This window comes from Lasiodiplodia theobromae (genome assembly GCF_012971845.1).
Source record: "Lasiodiplodia theobromae strain AM2As chromosome Unknown scaffold_21, whole genome shotgun sequence".
In the NCBI taxonomy this organism is placed as follows: domain Eukaryota; kingdom Fungi; phylum Ascomycota; class Dothideomycetes; order Botryosphaeriales; family Botryosphaeriaceae; genus Lasiodiplodia; species Lasiodiplodia theobromae.
This window is the reverse complement of record NW_023336419.1, coordinates 688,591-705,127: the sequence shown is the minus strand read 5'-3', so window position 1 is coordinate 705,127 and position 16,537 is coordinate 688,591. Positions and strand designations below refer to the sequence as shown.

Here is a 16,537-nt window from a genome sequence, read left to right as displayed (position 1 = left end):
TTGCTTATTGGAATCGATACGAAGAACTGGCTGAGAGATAAAGTCAGCCGAAGCATAGAGATGGAGGACTTTGAAGATGCCGTGTCAAGCTTGGACAAACGATAATATTCTCCTGCACCTCTCTGGGGGTTTATCTAAATCAGCAGGCGCGTTAGACAGGTTTCTAAACCGCCCTTTACTCTAGAGCTTCTCATCTTCATTTTCATCCACATCGCTCCATTGAATTTCAAACATCATCAACCCCGTTGCCGACACTATGCAGACCTCACCAGAAACACCCGATTCTCTGTGCGACAGCAATCACCAAAACCATCATGCCCAGCGAAGAGAGCAACAACAACATCACCAACCTACCCAACAACCGTATATATCGCCACACGCTCCCGCTAACGCCGCCTTCACTTTTCGCTGGCCACCGGGATTCGCGCCCCCCGGGACCGCGGCCCAGCACCCCGCCGAGCGGCAGCAACAGCAACAGCAACAAGTTCGATCGGCAGCCCGTAAAGCCTATCATGCCACCGAGGCCGCATCTCGGAACACCAACCATACCTTCATCGACGAAGAGACGCGGGCGCGGTTGATTGTGCTGGCACGTGTTCCCGGGGCACGCTTTAATGACATCGTGTTTCCGCCTGGCGGTGTCGACGAAGAGCAGATAATTGCCGCGGCTCAGTTGGTTATGCTGTCGAAGAGAGCGTGGGAGGAAGGGTGGTAGGTAGGGTGCTGACAGTAGTTGGGTGAAGGGGCGCGGAAAGATTGTGGTGAAGAAGGAGCATGAGTGCGAAAAGGATCATGAGGGTGAAGGGGATGGTGCAGCATTGGCAATCATTGCTACACCACATTTACATTGGCCGGACTAAATAAAGCCATTTGGGAAAGGGCATGGTGAGGCACATTCTTCCATGCACGAAGAGGAGACGATACGAGCTCTAACCAAAAATATTTCTTACCAAGACTTTTACAATGCAATACTCAGGGATAGAAGAGTCGTGTGGCAAGGGTAGGAGAATCGAATTGGTGACGTGTGAATTCTCTAACTTTACCCATCAACCCAGATACCCAAAGAGGTGGCCCCATTCAGAACTCCCAACGCTCAAAAAAGAATTGCTCCCTTTCCCCATCGGCTGGCCCCGTACAAAATGCGGTGCACAAAAGGGTGCCGGAGGGCGGCCGAATAACAAGCATGGTGGAGGGTTTCATTAAAGTTTCTGTAGTTTTCATTGACTGTCGTGGGACCAAAAGAAAGTAACGTCCGTTCGTTAACACATCGTGATCACGCACTATAGTACAGGGGGTTATTATTCTCTATAACCAAGATTATAACAATCAGCCCATAAAAGGCCGTTTCAATTTTTCTTGGGTGAAGGGGGAAGGAACTGTAGCGAGAGAACATGAACTTACAACAGAGACAGCGTGAGGTCGCCACGGATGCTAGCCTTGAGCTCGATCTCGACGTCGAGGTTGGCCTCGAGCTTCAGCTTCAGGCCGTCGGTGTCGTCGAGGGCAGAGCCCTTCTTCTCCTGGGGCGGCATGCGATAAGGCTGGTTGGGGTTGGTGCCACGCATGGGGATCTCGCCGCGCATGGCGCGAGCCCTGGTGACGGGGCCGTCCATGGAAGTGCTGTCGGGGCCTATGCGCTCGAACATCTGCATTTCCTGCAGCTCGCCGTTGGCGTCGGCCTCCTCCAGCGCCTCCAGGCTGTTCGTCTTCATGTACTTGCCCTCGTCCATGGCCTTCTGGATGCGCTGCCGGCGGGCCCGCCGCGATGCCGACCGCGACCGCGCCGACTGCTGGCCGGTCTCGCGCTTGTACTGCTTCATGGCGTTCGTCATCTTCTCCTGCTGCTGAACTGTCCGCATTTGCGGCATCTCTGCCCTCTCACGGATGGCCATTTGTCCCTCGTAATCGGAGTCGGCCATGGTGGTGGAAGGGCGGGCCTGACGGTTCGAAGAGGGAGTATGTACAGGGGATGGGTAGGCGGAAAGGCTGATGGAAGTCGGTTCGTGGAAGGAGTTGTGCGAGAATACAGAGGGTGAGAAGGAGGGGCAAGAAGAGAAAGTCCACGGCAGTATCAGCAAAGACGTTGGCAAAACGCAGGGCCTAGAGCAGGAATCGGCAGCTTTGGGGCAGGCCCAAATCAAGATTGAGCATGGCGGGCTGCATGGCACATCCAAGGGTGATGCGCAAAGACGGTCTAGGGTGGCTCTGGCGCCTGACGTCAACGGCGGCCGGGGTTTGGAGCTGAGTGCGTCGCAAGGTTGCAGGTCAGGCGAAACGGCCGCGTAAAGCGGGCAAGGGCCGCCGCCACCTCGCGATGATCGAGGCCAGTGACAAGCGTTTCCCGGGAGCCGGCATCGCCCCGCTGCCAAGCGTTACGCAACCTATCACTGCATTCGGCGGGGAAGAGCCTATCGGGCCAACCTAATTCTGAGCTCACGCAGCATTACCAGCATAATCACAGTCTCGCGGAAACCCGTCCGACTAGTTGCAGATTGCTTTCTAATACACAGTTGATTTCGAAGTCATTACACCTCAGAGGAAATAGCCCCATGCGCCGTTCGCATACATCACCATAAATCGTGCATTAAAACTAATCGGGTAATGAAACAAGAGATGCGCATTTAGTTACTGTTCAGTCGTCAGCATTCGTCTGATCATCAAATAGATGCTGCTCAGGGAAACTCACAGAAGACCAAGAGTCAGGTCACCGTGAATCTTAGCCTTGAGCTGCACTTCGATGTCCAGATTGAGCTCCAGACGAAGTCGCAGCTGCTCGCCCTTTCCGTCGTCGTCGTCGTCCTTGCCGCCGCCGGTCAGGCCGCCAAGGGCCTTGCCAGCCGTGTTGCCGACCGTGTTGACAGCGTTGCCGGCTGTGTTCTGAACCATGTCGCCCACGCCGTTGACAAGCTCGCCGCCGGGCACATTCTCAGTGATGCCCTCGAGGGGACCGCCACCGCCCTTCTGCTGCGTCTTCTGCCTCTGCCTCTGGCGGTTGCGGCGGCCGCCAGTTGCCGAGACGTCAGAGCGCGTGACGGACTCGGTGTCGCTGTCGGGGACGTTCCTGCGTCCACGACCGCGAGATTGGCGCCGTCTGGATTGCTTGCGCTCAGGTTCGGGCTCAGCGTCTTCAACGTCGACGTCAGACTCGGGCGATTCCTCTGGCGTGGGTTGCTGCTGGGGCTCGGGCTGCTTCTTGCCTAGCTTCTTTGGTGCCTTCTTTTCGGTTTGCTTCTTGCTGGATCCCTCTGCGCCAAGGCTCCCGCTGGCGGAAGCATTGCCCTGGCCCTCAGCGTTGAGGGAGGCCTGGCTCTCCTCGGTGGTCCGGTCCGCCATTGTGCGCTTCTAGTGGTCGTTCGTGTATCCGGCGGGGTATATACAAAAGTGATGTGAGTGGGAGGAGGATTTTGGGCGGGAGACTGCAAAGTGGTTTGGGGATTGAGTATGCCAAAGGAATGGGCGGGAGATGTGAGGGTGAAAAAGATGAGCACGCTCGTACCCGAGCAGGTTTGCAGGAGACGCGCTCGAGACCCTGGTCGCTGTTACAACCTCTGACGCAACATGGCGTCTGGGCCGCGAAGCGTGCGGACAAGGGACCGTCTGGGCACACCAAACCTTGCTTAGAACCCGGCAGCCTTGCCAGGCGTAGTGGAAGTGGGGCGCGATCCAAGAATCCCGATTCTGGCACAAAACCTGCGGGAGCCCGTGCTTGCTGCCAAGTTTGCGCCGTTAAGTCGTCATCACCACCACCTTGTGCCGTCTATGATTTAATACAACGGCTGGCTGCATTCCGTTGGCCGCAAGGGGACGACGTGACTGGGGGGACCAGGTCTCAGAAAGTAGCCGACGTCCGGAAACGCTCGTGTGGCTTGCGACATGGTGTGAAGATCGAGGGTGATGCTGCCACTGGTGTTGTCGCCGGCTCTGCGCTTACTCCACAGAGGCGGACGCCTAGCTAAGATTTACGCAAGAAGCACATCAGGGTCTGCAGCGTTCTCTAGATGCGCCGCAAGTGCAAGGAGGATTCCGGCACCGGCAGTTGTCTCTGGACAATCGTGATTTCCTCCGCGCCGCTAGAGTGCTAGTCGCTCCTCGATACTAGAACACGGACAATAGGAGTGGGCCTGTGTTGCGATTAGCATCGTCGCACGGGAGCACAGGGAAGCGGGAGGAGCGGAGAGAAATCGAACCCGGGGTCGCACAGTGTGGGTGGAAGCGGGCTGGCGGGAAACCACCCGTCCGACGAGCCGGCATCCTCCGCCGCAGCCGGAGATGGATCGTGGCTATCTCGCCGACCATCTCCGCGACATCTCCTGTCCTCTCTTGCACGACGACCACCTCGCTTCACGACACACAGAGACGCCGTAACGAGACCGCAAAATGGCCGACCAGGAGGCTGCTGCCAAGCAGCGCATCGTGTCGCACATGAACGCTGACCACCAGGACTCGGTAGGCGTGCCCACACCTCGCTCGCCATGGCCGCGTCGAGCTGATGATGAGTCAGATTGCACGATACGTCGAGCACTACTGCAAGGCCTCCTCATTCACTGCCAGCAAAGCGCGCCTGAGCGACATCTCCCTCGGGTCCATGAGCGTCGACGCCGCCGGGCGGCAGTTCACGATCCCGCTGGAGCCTCCGATGCAGTCATGGCGTGAAGCACGCGAGCGTCTCGTGCAAATGGACAGAGACTGTCTCGTCGGGTTGGGCCGAAGCGACATTACCGTCAAACAATACACCCGCCCGCGAGGAGCGCACGCTGTCGTCTTCGTCGTCTGTGCTCTTACGTACGTGCTCGTTTCACGTCGGGCCAATGCACTCCCAGGGTCGTTTATCTACGATCACGTGCTCAGTTATTCGCCCGGTTTCGCCGCCTTCGTGGCCCAGGTTCAGCCGGTTGTGCTGGCACTGATGATAGGCATCCACGTCGTCGAGGCATCCATCATGGCGCGCAGGCTGCAGCGGCACAACGTGGCGCAGCTGAGTGGGCTGTGGTGGCAGTGGGTCGCTTCGTGCTTTATCGAAGGCTTCGGCGCTTTGCAGAGGTAAAATTAGCCTCAGCCCCTGACGGATTACGGACTGACGTCGGCTAGGGTTGACGCCCTCGTGCAGCAGGCCCGCCGCGAGAAGGAAAAGCAGAAGCACTGAGCAGAGAGGGGGCTCTTGGATCGGCAGCGTGCTACGGTAGGGCTAGATCCACACGGCGGTTACTAGTAGCGACCAGGGTTAGTGCAGTGGACTGGAGCGGCACATCGTGGAGCAGATGGGCAGCGTGGGCGGCCCGTGGACGGCAATCAGCCGAGCGGTGAGGTCGCGATGAGTGCTGTGGTGTTGAACAAACGGGGTTCGCGCGCGGCTGGAGCCAGCGCATCTTTGTCCCTGGCGGCTGTAGCATGGAACCTGGGGCAGGCGGCCACTAGTGCCTGAGTGCCTGTTGTAGGCAGGGATGAGCTTCCCGGCCGCGGCGGCCCGGGTCTGGCCAATAATCATCGCCGCCCTTGTCAAATTGGCTGCGACGGGCATTCAATACCGTAGCTTGCAAGCCGTCATTTCGGAAAGACGCGTCGTAAACATCCCACATTGCTTCCCAATCTCATCGACACTCTTTCCACCCACAACACATCACTCTCCTTTATGTTCACTTGGTCATCACAGCTTCCCCTTCGCAACCAGCAATGGCGGCGCGCCCCCCAAGCGCGCTCTCCCTCTCCGCGCCGCTGCTCGAGCGCGCCAGGAGAGACTCCCCCTCGCACTCGCCTACGCGCGATCGGCGCAAAAACATGAGCACATACGAATCCCAGCCCTGGGCCGTCTCCCCCTCCGCCACTCTCCAAGCCTTCACCGACGGCATCGACCCATCCGCCACTCCCGAAGCCCAGCAGCTGCTCTCCGGCATCTCCAACGTGACCACCGCCGAGAAGGACCTAGGCGCGCGCGTCGCCTCCGCCACGAAGAAGATCAAGGACTGGTGCGCCGAGCTGGAAGCATGGACGTGGTGCGACACCTTCGAGCCGCCGTTGCATCGCGACCCGTACGCTCAGGAGAAGGACACGCAAGGCTTCAACAAGGATGCTGCCGGCACGGACAACGACGATGAGTCGGCGTACTGGGGCTCGTTGCCCGCCTCGACGGTGATGGCATACGGCGTTCGCCTGGACACGATCAAGGAAGAATTGGAGGATTTGAACATGGACGAACTCAAAGGATACATCCTGGACATGTATCCCATGGAACGACCCCGGCCCACCTCAGGTTACGGCAACAAACGCGCCGAGCTCCACCTCTTGGACGACTTTTCCTACGTCGTGACCCATACCATGCTGCAGGCTCTTCCGTGCCTGTCGTATCTCAGCCAGCTGACGCGCGTGTGGTCGGTCCGCCTGTTGGTCCTGCAAGAAGTGCCGCATTTCCTCACCGGCCTGGACGACGTGATGAAGGCTATGCGTTTGGGATGGAACGCGTTGGATCTTCCTGACGATCCTCAGAATTCCACGAAGGAGCTCGACGGCTGGAAGGAGGACATCACCAAAACCCGCGACAACCTGCAGAGCAAGATCACGAGTTTGGGGCGGAAGCTGGACCGGATGCTGGACGCACTCGAGGGCATGAACGACGTTCTTCCCGACAACTGGATAGATGATTTCGAGGCGGTTGAGACGGATTACAGCAAATGGGCGGCCGACGCACAGAAGCGAATTTTTGAGCTCGACATGTTAATGTCCAGACCGCCGGAGAAACTGACCCGGCCGACATCAGCACGCGGTGCAGATCAACCATTCGGCTTCGGCGCGCTCCACACCCCGCGAAAGTCCCATCTAGCCGTAGACAATGGCGAGCACAGGTTACTTTCCGATGCGGACGACAAGCTCGCACCTGTACCTAAATTGAATCGCACAAGCACAACTTTTAGTCCCCACAAATCGGGCCACATCATCGAGCGCGGTCATCAGCGCTCGCGATCTCGGTCTGAGCCTGATTTCCACGTTTCGCCGTTCAAGTTCGCTCAGCGGCTAGAGACGATCGAAGGCACGCCGACGAAGCCAGATCGCTTCCGTACGTTCGACTTGGATGCCGAACAGGTTGACAGCGATGACTCTGAAGCGATCGCCGAAAGTAGCATCCACGAGTCCGTGGAGAGACGAGCCTCGGTTACCTCGCTTGAGTCGCAGGTCAAGGGCGTGGATGCCAGGCGTGACAGCAACTCCAGCAGCAAGCAGGAGCCGCAATCTAACAACAGCAGCCCCCGGAGACGTCATTCTCATTCCGGAGGACCACTGGCTACGACTGAAGAGGAGGAGTTTTCGTCTATCAGCAGCGATGGATACGCCCCTATGATGGATACACCTGAGCTTCGGATCGAGGGCGACTCCAGTTCCCCCGCAGAGTCACAGCTTTCTAGCCCCGTTGGCAGTCCGAACGACTCTCCTTCCCTTCGGGTACTTCCTGGCAAGCGGAATCCCATGATGCCGCGGCCACCGCTGAACTCTGCCATGCACAAGCGGAGGACCAAGTCCCAACAGGTGCCGATTGTGATTCCTAGCGACTCGGATTCAGACAATGAGTCCAGAGATTCCCCCGGACCAAGGCCACGGAAGATCAGCGCGGTCAAGGGCAAGGCGCATCGACGCGTCTCGAGCGCAACCGCCGACTTGGAGCAGCAAATCCGTCGCCTCATTACCTCTGTTCACGCGCCGATTCGCCTTACTTCCGGAGATGCCGAGGCCTCGCCAGTGGGCGCAAGCTCCAAGCGTGCGTTCTCCGATTCTCGTCCTCCGTCGTCGCTGCGTGTTTCGCGCAAGAGCAGCATACAGTCGATCACGATGTCGGCAGTCGTGTCTGAGCAGGACCGTCACCGCCATGCTCGCTATGGAAACTCAGACATCAAGCTCTACCACCTCATGCAGCCCGGTCAAGCAAAGCCTATCAAGCTATTCGTGCGCCGAGTCGGCGAAAATGGCGAACGCTTGATGGTCCGTGTTGGCGGCGGTTGGGCAGACTTGGGCGAGTACCTCCGCCAGTACGCGGATCACCACAGCAGACGTGTCATTTCCGAAGGCAAGGTCGAGTCCCTCGGATACGGCGACTCTCCGGAGCCTCTGCGGCCGACGAGCTCGCACAGCAATGTCGGTGGATCGAAGCAGTTCCTAGGCACGCCGCCGACAAGCGCGCCTAGGCCACGGTCGCGCCCGGGCAGCGCTATGTCTAACTACAGCTCGTTCGACAGGGATGATAGCGGAGCAATGGATTCTGGGGCATCGCAGAAGTCATGGGCAGGAAATGAGGTCGGATTGGCCGGTCCGAAGACGAAGAAGTTGGATCTTTCGGGAGAGAAGCTGGAATGGATCGAAGGAATGATGAATCAAGCGAAGATGCTGGGAGCTCAACAGGCGGCCAACACGAGGAAGCTTTACATGAAGCATGGCGGTCATCAGCAGTAAAGGATAGGGGGGAATGGTTTTCCTATTGTTGGGTGGGCGCATTCTAGCATGCGCGTGGAGTTTTATTTTGATGGGAGCGGTTCGAGCAAGAGATATCCCTATTCGTGGTTGGCTTTCGAGAGGAATTGGCACATTTGAGAATACCCCTGGGAACATTTTGGCATAGATTGGCGCAGGCATTTGCAGGTATGCTGGCACTGGCTTGAGGGCATAGCGTGAGCGTTACGGGCATTGGGCTTCTGGACGAGGACATGACTTGGCATCACGGCTGGCTCTGGATTCAGTACACGTCTTGGCTTTGGACGTGCAGTTCATTGTACGGCTCGACGCATTTCGGGTTAACGGGCGAGCATTTTTCAACATTGCATTTTACATTGCATTTACTCTTTTTGACTGGAATGTGAAACGTGAGAGTTCAGTGCCTTAGGCCTCGCACAACACGCACGGACACGCAAGCCTAGCGGCGGCCCGGCATAACGTCAAGCACCCAGGTCGCGCATCGTTCAACGCGCCCCTCCCGCACCTCCCACTAAACGCACGTTGTCATGGACTGGCCTTGACCGACACAAACTCTACACACACACACAAACGACCCCCATCCGCGAACATGGAAAACCTCACCTTGAACGACCCGCCGCCGCCGCCCCAGGGCGGGCCTGGCGGCCCCGACGCTGGGCCAATGCCGCCAATGGTGCCCCAGCTCCCGCCGCAGATGTTCACCACCGCCGCCCAGCTCCTCGACCTGACCGACAGTCAGTAGCCTTCTTTCTGTCTTCCTTTTCCTACAATGGGATGCTTCGGCCCACATCGGGGTCGTGCACGAGAAAAAAAGAGAATGGAAAGGCTGACACACGCGCGCGTCGCTTCGCGCGGTGATGTTTGCAGAGAAGCTCATGGTCGCCCTGCGTGACGGACGGAAACTCATCGGCGTGCTGCGGAGTTGGGACCAATTCGGTATGGGAAACTCTGTCCTCACTTTTAGCCTCCGCTCTCTCTGCAAGGGAGAGGGGGGAGGGGAAAGCTGGACTCCGGATGGAGGAGTCACATTCGACGAGGGAACGTTTAATGGCCGCTGACGTTTTTTTCACTTTTTTTCCACACTGGCAGCGAACCTCGTCCTCCAAGACACCATCGAACGCATCTTCGTCCAGAACCTGTACGCCGACATCAACCGCGGCGTTTTCCTCGTGCGCGGCGAGAACGTGCTGCTTTTAGGTGAAATTGTACGACTCATCCCGCCTATCTTTTCTTCCTTACCCACGCCACTTTCTAAACTACGGTTTTCTTCACGATGACATTTGGCTAAATTACGTTTTGCCCCCACCGTCGGGGGCAATCGTGTGAGAAACAGGACCTCGACAAAGACGACTACATTCCCGAACCCTTCCAACAAGCACCAGCGGAACAGGTCTTCGCCTTGCAGAAGCAGGAAATCGAGGAGCGGAAGAAGAAGGATAAGCTCAGGCGGAAGCACCTGCGGGGTCACGGCTTCGAGGGTGAGCACACTGGCGAGGCGGTGCTATGATTGCAAAAAGGACTGCTTAAAGGACACCTAGGGGAGTCTTGTGGAGGAAGTTTATCGCACACTCTGAGACAAGGGCCGGGGAACGGATTTCCTGGCTAGGGGGGCCTCGCTTTTTTTGAACAAGGTCCGGATTCAGGGCGTGAGTGGGCAGAATATTGTGAAATGCCGCTCATGCTGGTAGGCTATGCAGTACAGCTGCTGGCTTAAAGCTCGGAGAATTGAGCTATGCTATGAATGCAAAGAGGCTCGAACAATGAAGACTACCATATACATATTATGACAAGTTTCTACTTAATATTGCGTGCTGGAGCTGAGCTACAATCTTTCTCGTCTACAGATTCCTCACTGACGCATCTGCGTGAACCTGGGAAACCAGACCCTGATATATACGCTAGGCTTGCCTCTGTCAAACATTGCAGCGCTTGCGTATTGAATGGAGCGTTTGTTTGACCTGCACGTGAAGGCTGCCAACTCACATCTTGCTGGCGTGCGCTTCACATCAGCCATATTGCTTAGAAGATCCCTTTTGCTTCGATCGAAGCTTAAGTTGTGTCTTCTCACAAATTCTTTTCGCCCTGAAATCCAGCCCCTGTGATAGGTAGGGCTTGGGAACCCCTCAAAGCACCTTCCCGTAGCGCAGCCACGTCCCTTTTTCTTCTTCTTGCTGCCCTATGCGTGAGAGATTCCATACGTGTCGAGCTTCCGGCCATCCCAACTTGATTAACTTCCTTTTCTCTCTTTTTCTTTTTTTTTTCCTCTCGTCTAATCGCGCTTGTTCAGTCACCGCCCTCATCCATCCGCTGATCTCCATCTTCGTTCCCCGCCGCGGCAACCGCCGCCGTCACCAACTCCACAAACTCCCTCATCCCCTCCCCCCCAGCATCGAGATTATCGCTCTCCTGCTGCGCCCGCACGATCCGCTCCACGGCGCGCTTGTCCGCGAACTCCTGCTTCCACGGCCCGCGCGGCCTCTGCCCGTTCATATCGGGCCCTCCTCCTCTACCGCCGCCGCGTCCACCACGCCCTCCCCGTCCTCGTCCTCGAAAGCTCATGCTGTGTCGCTGCTGCGCTCGGCGCTGCTGTTCGGCCCATTCCTCGGGGTCGGGCTCGATGGTGGAGGCGTAGATGGAGCGGAGGGTGGCGCGGAGGGTGGGGTTGGTCTCGAGGAGGTGCTGCAGGGCTGGGGAGGAGAGGAGGGTTGTGAGGGGGTCGGCGGTCGCGGCGGCGGTTTGGTTGGGTGCGGGTGTGGGTGCGGGTGCGGACGCGGTGGTAGTGGTTATGGTTTCGGTTTGGGATACTGTGGGGGCGGCGGAGGAGGATTCGGCAGCGTCGTGGGTGGGCTTGTGGGATTTGAAGCAGGTGAGAGAGCAGCTGGTGGTGGTGAGTAGCAACAAACGGAGAATAGAGCGGTGGTGCGGGCGCGTGCGTACTATTTGATAGTGCAATTAGGGCACTTGTATTTGGGCGGCTGCGCGCCGCAAACGTCGCAGGTGGAAGACATGGTGGTGTGTGTTAGTCTTCGAGGTGCATGGAATGGAGAGCTACTTTTTTCTGGTCGCTGACGTCGCACCCGGAGATAAGAGATCTGTCGGTAGATTCTCGGCTCCACGCTCAACCGCGTTTGAGGGCGGCCACCAATTCTTCCTTCATTCGACCAGATTACCAATTCCACCAAGTTTCATCAACCTCATGGCTTGCATATTCCTGAGGATGCGGCCAATTGGAAAATACGGACGTACAGCAGCCGCTCTAGAATCAGGATTGTATCATTTCAGATCCTCTCTTTCCTGCGAGGATGAGGTGGGGGCCATCCCTATTTTTGCATTACCCCAGATTGATTGTGGCGCATCTAGTGGCTAAACCCAGGTATAAATACGGTTATCTCACGAAAATCCATGGAACTCCCACAGGTGCTTGTGGCGTTTTCGCAATTCATTATAATCAGGCCACGCTTACCTGTGATTCCTGTGTACCGTAGTGCATGCTGATTCTGAACACATGTCCTTTCACTTCTGTGTGCGGCTTTTCACATTCTGTATGAATTTTCGCCGCTAGAAAAATGGATCGCACGTCGAGGTATGGCTCCTTGGCTCAAGAGAAACTGCATATTCTGACTGTTTGTTTCATAGCGTCCCTTTGAGCACACTGAAGCCTGCATACTCTCGCATACCAAGTCTAGGCAACACCGATGACAGTGTTTTCTCTGCTGCCTCTGGGTCTGCTAGACCCCAGTCTGAACACAACTCTCATTCATTTTTGCTGGAACATGATTCGGACGACAACGACGATGCTCGGCCTCGTAAATATTTCCGATTACCACAGGCTTGGCGCTTTGGAGCCACGCTCGCCTCCATTACTGCGGCGTGCGTCCTCGTCGTGAACCTCGCTGTTGCCATTTGGGCGTATTTCAAATCGGGCAAGCAAAGTAATGGCCACGTCTACGAAGGCGCATGTGAAGACGTTGATATGGCAAGTATCGGCATCCATCTTCTCATAAACGTCCTAAGTACACTTCTCCTTGGCGGCAGCCAGTACATCATGCAATGCCTATGCGCACCGACCCGCAGGGAGATCAATCTAGCTCATGGCAAAGGCGTGTGGCTTGACATCGGCCAGCCAAGCCTGCGGAATCTCCGATTTATTCGTCGGTGGAAGCTAGCTGTGTGGGTAGCTCTGGTTCTATCTTCATTACCACTCCATTTGTTGTGAGTTTTCTTCGTTTCGTAACTTACGCCAAGCTCACGTTGTCAAAGCTACAACTCCGTCTTCTATTCCTCTCTTGCGCATAATGACTACGACATTTATTTCGCCTCTGAAAAATACCTAGACGGCGCTGCATATAACACTTCAAAATTCCCTTCTCCTGGAACGGAGAAATACGAGCGCTGGGACTGTTTTGATGTTGGAGACGGCCCAATGTGCGATCCGGCCCCATGGCTCACTGATCCCAAAAGTGTGCAGAAGGATGCGCTCCAATGGGACCGTCTGGAGAATGAAGAGTGCATCAGTGCTTATGCGCAAGAGTTCCTCGCCGGACGCCGCAACCTGGTGCTCATCGTTGATGACCTCGACAATACCACTTCATCCCTGTACGAGCTTGAGAGGTATCAGCTAATGAACGACTATTACGAGACCATCAATCCCGAGCCTTACTACTGGATTTGCTCTCATTATTACGGATACTGGAAAGAGGATTACCCACCTTGCAGTAACACAGTAGGCAGTGTTGAGTCTGACGCGTCGAACTGGGCCGTTTATGGTTATCGCATACGCTATTGCCAAAGCGAGAAGGTGGAACAAAAGTGCAGGCTGAACTTCAATCTCCCCGTCCTTGGCATTGTCATCGTTTTCAATGCTGTCAAGCTTGGTTGCATGGCATTTGTCGCCTACAGAATGCATGACAGGCCCATGATCACGCTGGGAGATGCTGTTTCGTCCTTCCTCCGATTACCCGACGCCACCACAAAGGGGATGTGTTTGGCCACGCGGGCCCACTTCCAACGTTGCCGGGATTGGTCGCAAGAAATCGAAACACCCATGACGTACCGACGCCAGAAGATGCGCTGGATGAGGACGGCGAGCAACCAACACTGGCTTATCACAGTGTCCCTGTAAGTTTTCGAGTCCTGCTGTTGTTGAAGTCCCTCTAACATGCGCCAGTTTCATACTCGCGCTCGCCACTATTCTCGGCCTTCTCGGCTACTCGATACCCCATTTGAAAACAAGCTATGGGCATTCTGGCATCTCGTCCCTCTGGAGCCTTGGTGTCGGCAAAACTCGATCAGAGACGATGATCGAAGGATGGGCAATTCCAACGCGCGGAGAGTCGGCGGTAATATCCGCAATCTTGGTGGCCAACTCACCTCAGCTCATCCTCTCGTTGATCTACGTCTTCTTCAACGGCCTCTGCACCCGAATGCTCCTAGCGCGGGAATGGTCCAGCTTTGCGCGGCACCGGAAAGCCTTGCGCGTCTCGAGTCCGCGCGGCGAGCAGAGGAGCACGTACTTCCTGCAGCTCCCTTACCGATACGGAGTGCCGCTGATGATTTACTCGACGGTCCTGCACTGGCTCGTTTCGCAGAGCATCTTCCTTGCGAGGGTCGAGACCTGGGACAGCGCCGGAGCCTACGCCGGGCGGGAGAGCGTCACGACGTGCGGCTACTCGCCCATGGGCATCATACTAACGGCGATCGTCGCGGCCTGCCTCGTTCTGACCGGGTTCGGCATGGGTCTCCGGCATCTGGACTCGGACATGCCAATTGCCGGCGGCTGCAGTGCGGCCATCTCTGCGGCTTGTCACCCCCCAGACGAAATTTCCGAAAAGCTGCCGTTGCAATGGGGGGCATTGCCGGCAGACGAAACCTCCGGCGTTATTGGGCACTGTTCTTTCTCCAGTGGCGACGTGGAAGAGCCTGTGCCGGGGAACTTGTATGCTTAAAAAAGAACATCACAGCAGAAGTGGCGGAAAACCAAATGCTACATGCGCAATGGCAAAGTGCAAAAGATTTTCGATGTCTGATCGTACTTGATTCGCCCAAGATGGGTATTTCTATTTCAAGTGAGCGTCGCGAGGATTGGCGGGCCACTGGGGTTAATTTGCGGCTTGTTCAGTTGGGGAAAGATTTAATAAATCCAAGGCTAAGGTCTTAGCGGTTAGGGAAGGCAAGCAAGGCAGAGAACTACGGTTGGGGTTGTCTTTATAGGAGATTAGTGCTAATTGCGGACTAGATCTCGGCTGCAGTTGATGGGGCGGACGACTACCCTTGTCGACCGTTGGCCCATGTGCCGGGAATGCCGCTTCGTATCTTGGATAATCGCTGATCATCCCATTATATGCATGGCCACCTTATGCCTATCACAAACGCCCACAGGAACAAGCCACTGTCTCAACGGGCGCCAGACGGGACGATCGTCAGGAGGGCGTGGCGAACGGGAACTTCGCATCCATCTGGTATTCAACGCCGACCCATGACATCACATGATGCCCAGCGCCCTCCAACCATTGCGCTCAACGTCATTATCACACATCCAAGCAGGAAAACACGGCAGAGCACAATGGGCAATAATCTCCATCGCCCCCTCCCCTGTCCAGCTGGTGATCCGCGCTGCACCACATTTTGCTTTGCCGTCCATTCTCCCGCGAGTCTCACGATACGATCAGGCTTGAAAAGCGGTCCAGCCTCATCCCCCCGACGAATCCCCTCGCGTATCTCATCTGCTGGTGGGGTGAATCCACGCCGTCGATCTTAACGTCCACATGTATGGACCGTTTTTTTAGTCCACCAGGCCAATGACAAGAGCTTAACTCTTGGTCCTAAGAGGCGTAGCTGCAAGGGTTCACCACCATCATCTCCGCCGCCACTTTCAGCCACGCTCGAGCAGCTATACCAAGAGCGACCCGTCGTCCCCGCGACCAGAGGGACAAACAAGGGGCACGCGCGTAACAAGGATGGAGCGGGACACCGAATGACGGATGATGGGAAGAGTTGGGCGTTGAACAGTGACACGCTTTCCAAGATGAAGAGTATAAAAAGGCACTCACGCAATCGAAATCGAGGGCCATATCCAGCTCAATCACTTCCTCGAACAAGACAATCATCACATCCACTCTTTCACCATAATTGACATAATCAAACAACAAGTCTTCACAATGAAGTTCATCGCTGCCATCATCGCCCTCGCCGCCGTTGCCCTCGCAGCGCCCGCCCAGCTCGAGGAGCGCCAGAGCACCCTTTGCACCTCTGGTGATCCGCTCTGCTGCCAGCTGGACGTTATTGGTGTCGTCGACGCCACTTGCACTTCGCGTACGTTTCCACCCCTATCTATCGCTACTCAGTGTATCTCCATACCCCAAACACTAGGCCGTGCCCCTTTCATTCGAGATCTTACTGACCCAACGCCCCTCTTCCAGCCTCCGCAACCCTTACGACGGTCACGGAGTTCCAGGAATACTGCGCTGACAGCGGAAGGACGGCTGAGTGCTGCACTCTGTCTTTGGTACGTGGCTCTTCTCCCCCTTCGAGCTCATAGAGCCGCTGAAAAATGGTTCTACCGGAATTTTGGCTGACGCGCATGTGCACAGGGAATCGCTGGCTTGATCTGCTCTGCTCCTGTCTAAACCTGGGCAACACCACCGACACTTGACATTATTGTTTCATGATCTGCACGGGAATATCCGAGGGAGCTTGAAGAATTCTCCTCTATTCGCTAGGTCTCAGCGCTATAATGTATTGATAATTCAGAAGCTACTACTCCAGAAGCCACTTCTTGCGTTTTATTGGTCTGTGATTAGGGTGAAGGGTGGTGCGCCACCAATGAACCAATGACTTGCATGGGTGTTAGAGCTGCTTACGCCCATCATGCGCGGCGGCTAGTTTTCTTAGTGGTTGCGGAGCGGGGTATGAGGCAATTTTCCCCCCCTCTCAGCAGGCGCCAGCGCAGGAAATTTTTAGAGGCGAAGGACTGACGACGTGTCCGCGTGGATCCTTAGACTGATGTGCACGAGATGCTGCGGTTTAGTAGCTGCTCAGACATGCAGATTTGTGTTCGGAAGGCTCCCGGTTGCGGCTGTAGAAGTTC

General features: G+C 56.3%; 8 protein-coding genes across 8 annotated transcripts; 5 read left to right on the top strand and 3 right to left on the bottom strand.

Moving 5' to 3' along the window:
* Positions 1–1,397: 1,397 nt before the first annotated feature.
* On the bottom strand, positions 1,398–1,919 carry LTHEOB_7255 (Integral membrane protein; the record flags this gene model as incomplete). Its single annotated transcript, XM_035516601.1, has 1 exon — positions 1,398–1,919. The coding sequence occupies one exon, from the start codon at positions 1,917–1,919 to the stop codon at positions 1,398–1,400; it is 522 nt and encodes a 173-aa protein (XP_035371702.1).
* A 702-nt stretch (positions 1,920–2,621) lies between these two features.
* LTHEOB_7254 (Glycosyl transferase family 2) lies at positions 2,622–3,333 on the bottom strand (the record flags this gene model as incomplete). Its single annotated transcript, XM_035516600.1, has 2 exons — positions 2,622–2,628; positions 2,687–3,333. The coding sequence occupies 2 exons, from the start codon at positions 3,331–3,333 to the stop codon at positions 2,622–2,624; spliced, it is 654 nt and encodes a 217-aa protein (XP_035371701.1).
* A 1,044-nt stretch (positions 3,334–4,377) lies between these two features.
* Positions 4,378–5,143, top strand: LTHEOB_7253 (uncharacterized protein; the record flags this gene model as incomplete). The annotated part of the gene is made up of 3 exons (XM_035516599.1): positions 4,378–4,446; positions 4,502–5,040; positions 5,089–5,143. The coding sequence occupies 3 exons, from the start codon at positions 4,378–4,380 to the stop codon at positions 5,141–5,143; spliced, it is 663 nt and encodes a 220-aa protein (XP_035371700.1).
* Positions 5,144–5,670: 527 nt separating this feature from the next.
* LTHEOB_7252 (Gas2 domain-containing protein) lies at positions 5,671–8,433 on the top strand (the record flags this gene model as incomplete). Its single annotated transcript, XM_035516598.1, has 1 exon — positions 5,671–8,433. One exon carries the CDS (start codon positions 5,671–5,673, stop codon positions 8,431–8,433), a length of 2,763 nt encoding a protein of 920 aa, XP_035371699.1.
* A 607-nt stretch (positions 8,434–9,040) lies between these two features.
* Positions 9,041–9,958, top strand: LTHEOB_7251 (Small nuclear ribonucleoprotein; the record flags this gene model as incomplete). Its single annotated transcript, XM_035516597.1, has 4 exons — positions 9,041–9,185; positions 9,319–9,387; positions 9,541–9,656; positions 9,785–9,958. 4 exons carry the CDS (start codon positions 9,041–9,043, stop codon positions 9,956–9,958), a joined length of 504 nt encoding a protein of 167 aa, XP_035371698.1.
* Positions 9,959–10,734: 776 nt separating this feature from the next.
* LTHEOB_7250 (Hit finger domain protein) lies at positions 10,735–11,459 on the bottom strand (the record flags this gene model as incomplete). The annotated part of the gene is made up of 2 exons (XM_035516596.1): positions 10,735–11,329; positions 11,389–11,459. The coding sequence occupies 2 exons, from the start codon at positions 11,457–11,459 to the stop codon at positions 10,735–10,737; spliced, it is 666 nt and encodes a 221-aa protein (XP_035371697.1).
* A 558-nt stretch (positions 11,460–12,017) lies between these two features.
* LTHEOB_7249 (uncharacterized protein) lies at positions 12,018–14,396 on the top strand (the record flags this gene model as incomplete). Its single annotated transcript, XM_035516594.1, has 4 exons — positions 12,018–12,034; positions 12,088–12,663; positions 12,712–13,569; positions 13,619–14,396. 4 exons carry the CDS (start codon positions 12,018–12,020, stop codon positions 14,394–14,396), a joined length of 2,229 nt encoding a protein of 742 aa, XP_035371696.1.
* Positions 14,397–15,608: 1,212 nt separating this feature from the next.
* LTHEOB_7248 (Hydrophobin 2) lies at positions 15,609–16,076 on the top strand (the record flags this gene model as incomplete). Its single annotated transcript, XM_035516593.1, has 3 exons — positions 15,609–15,762; positions 15,870–15,955; positions 16,041–16,076. The coding sequence occupies 3 exons, from the start codon at positions 15,609–15,611 to the stop codon at positions 16,074–16,076; spliced, it is 276 nt and encodes a 91-aa protein (XP_035371695.1).
* Between the last annotated feature and the right edge of the window lie 461 nt (positions 16,077–16,537).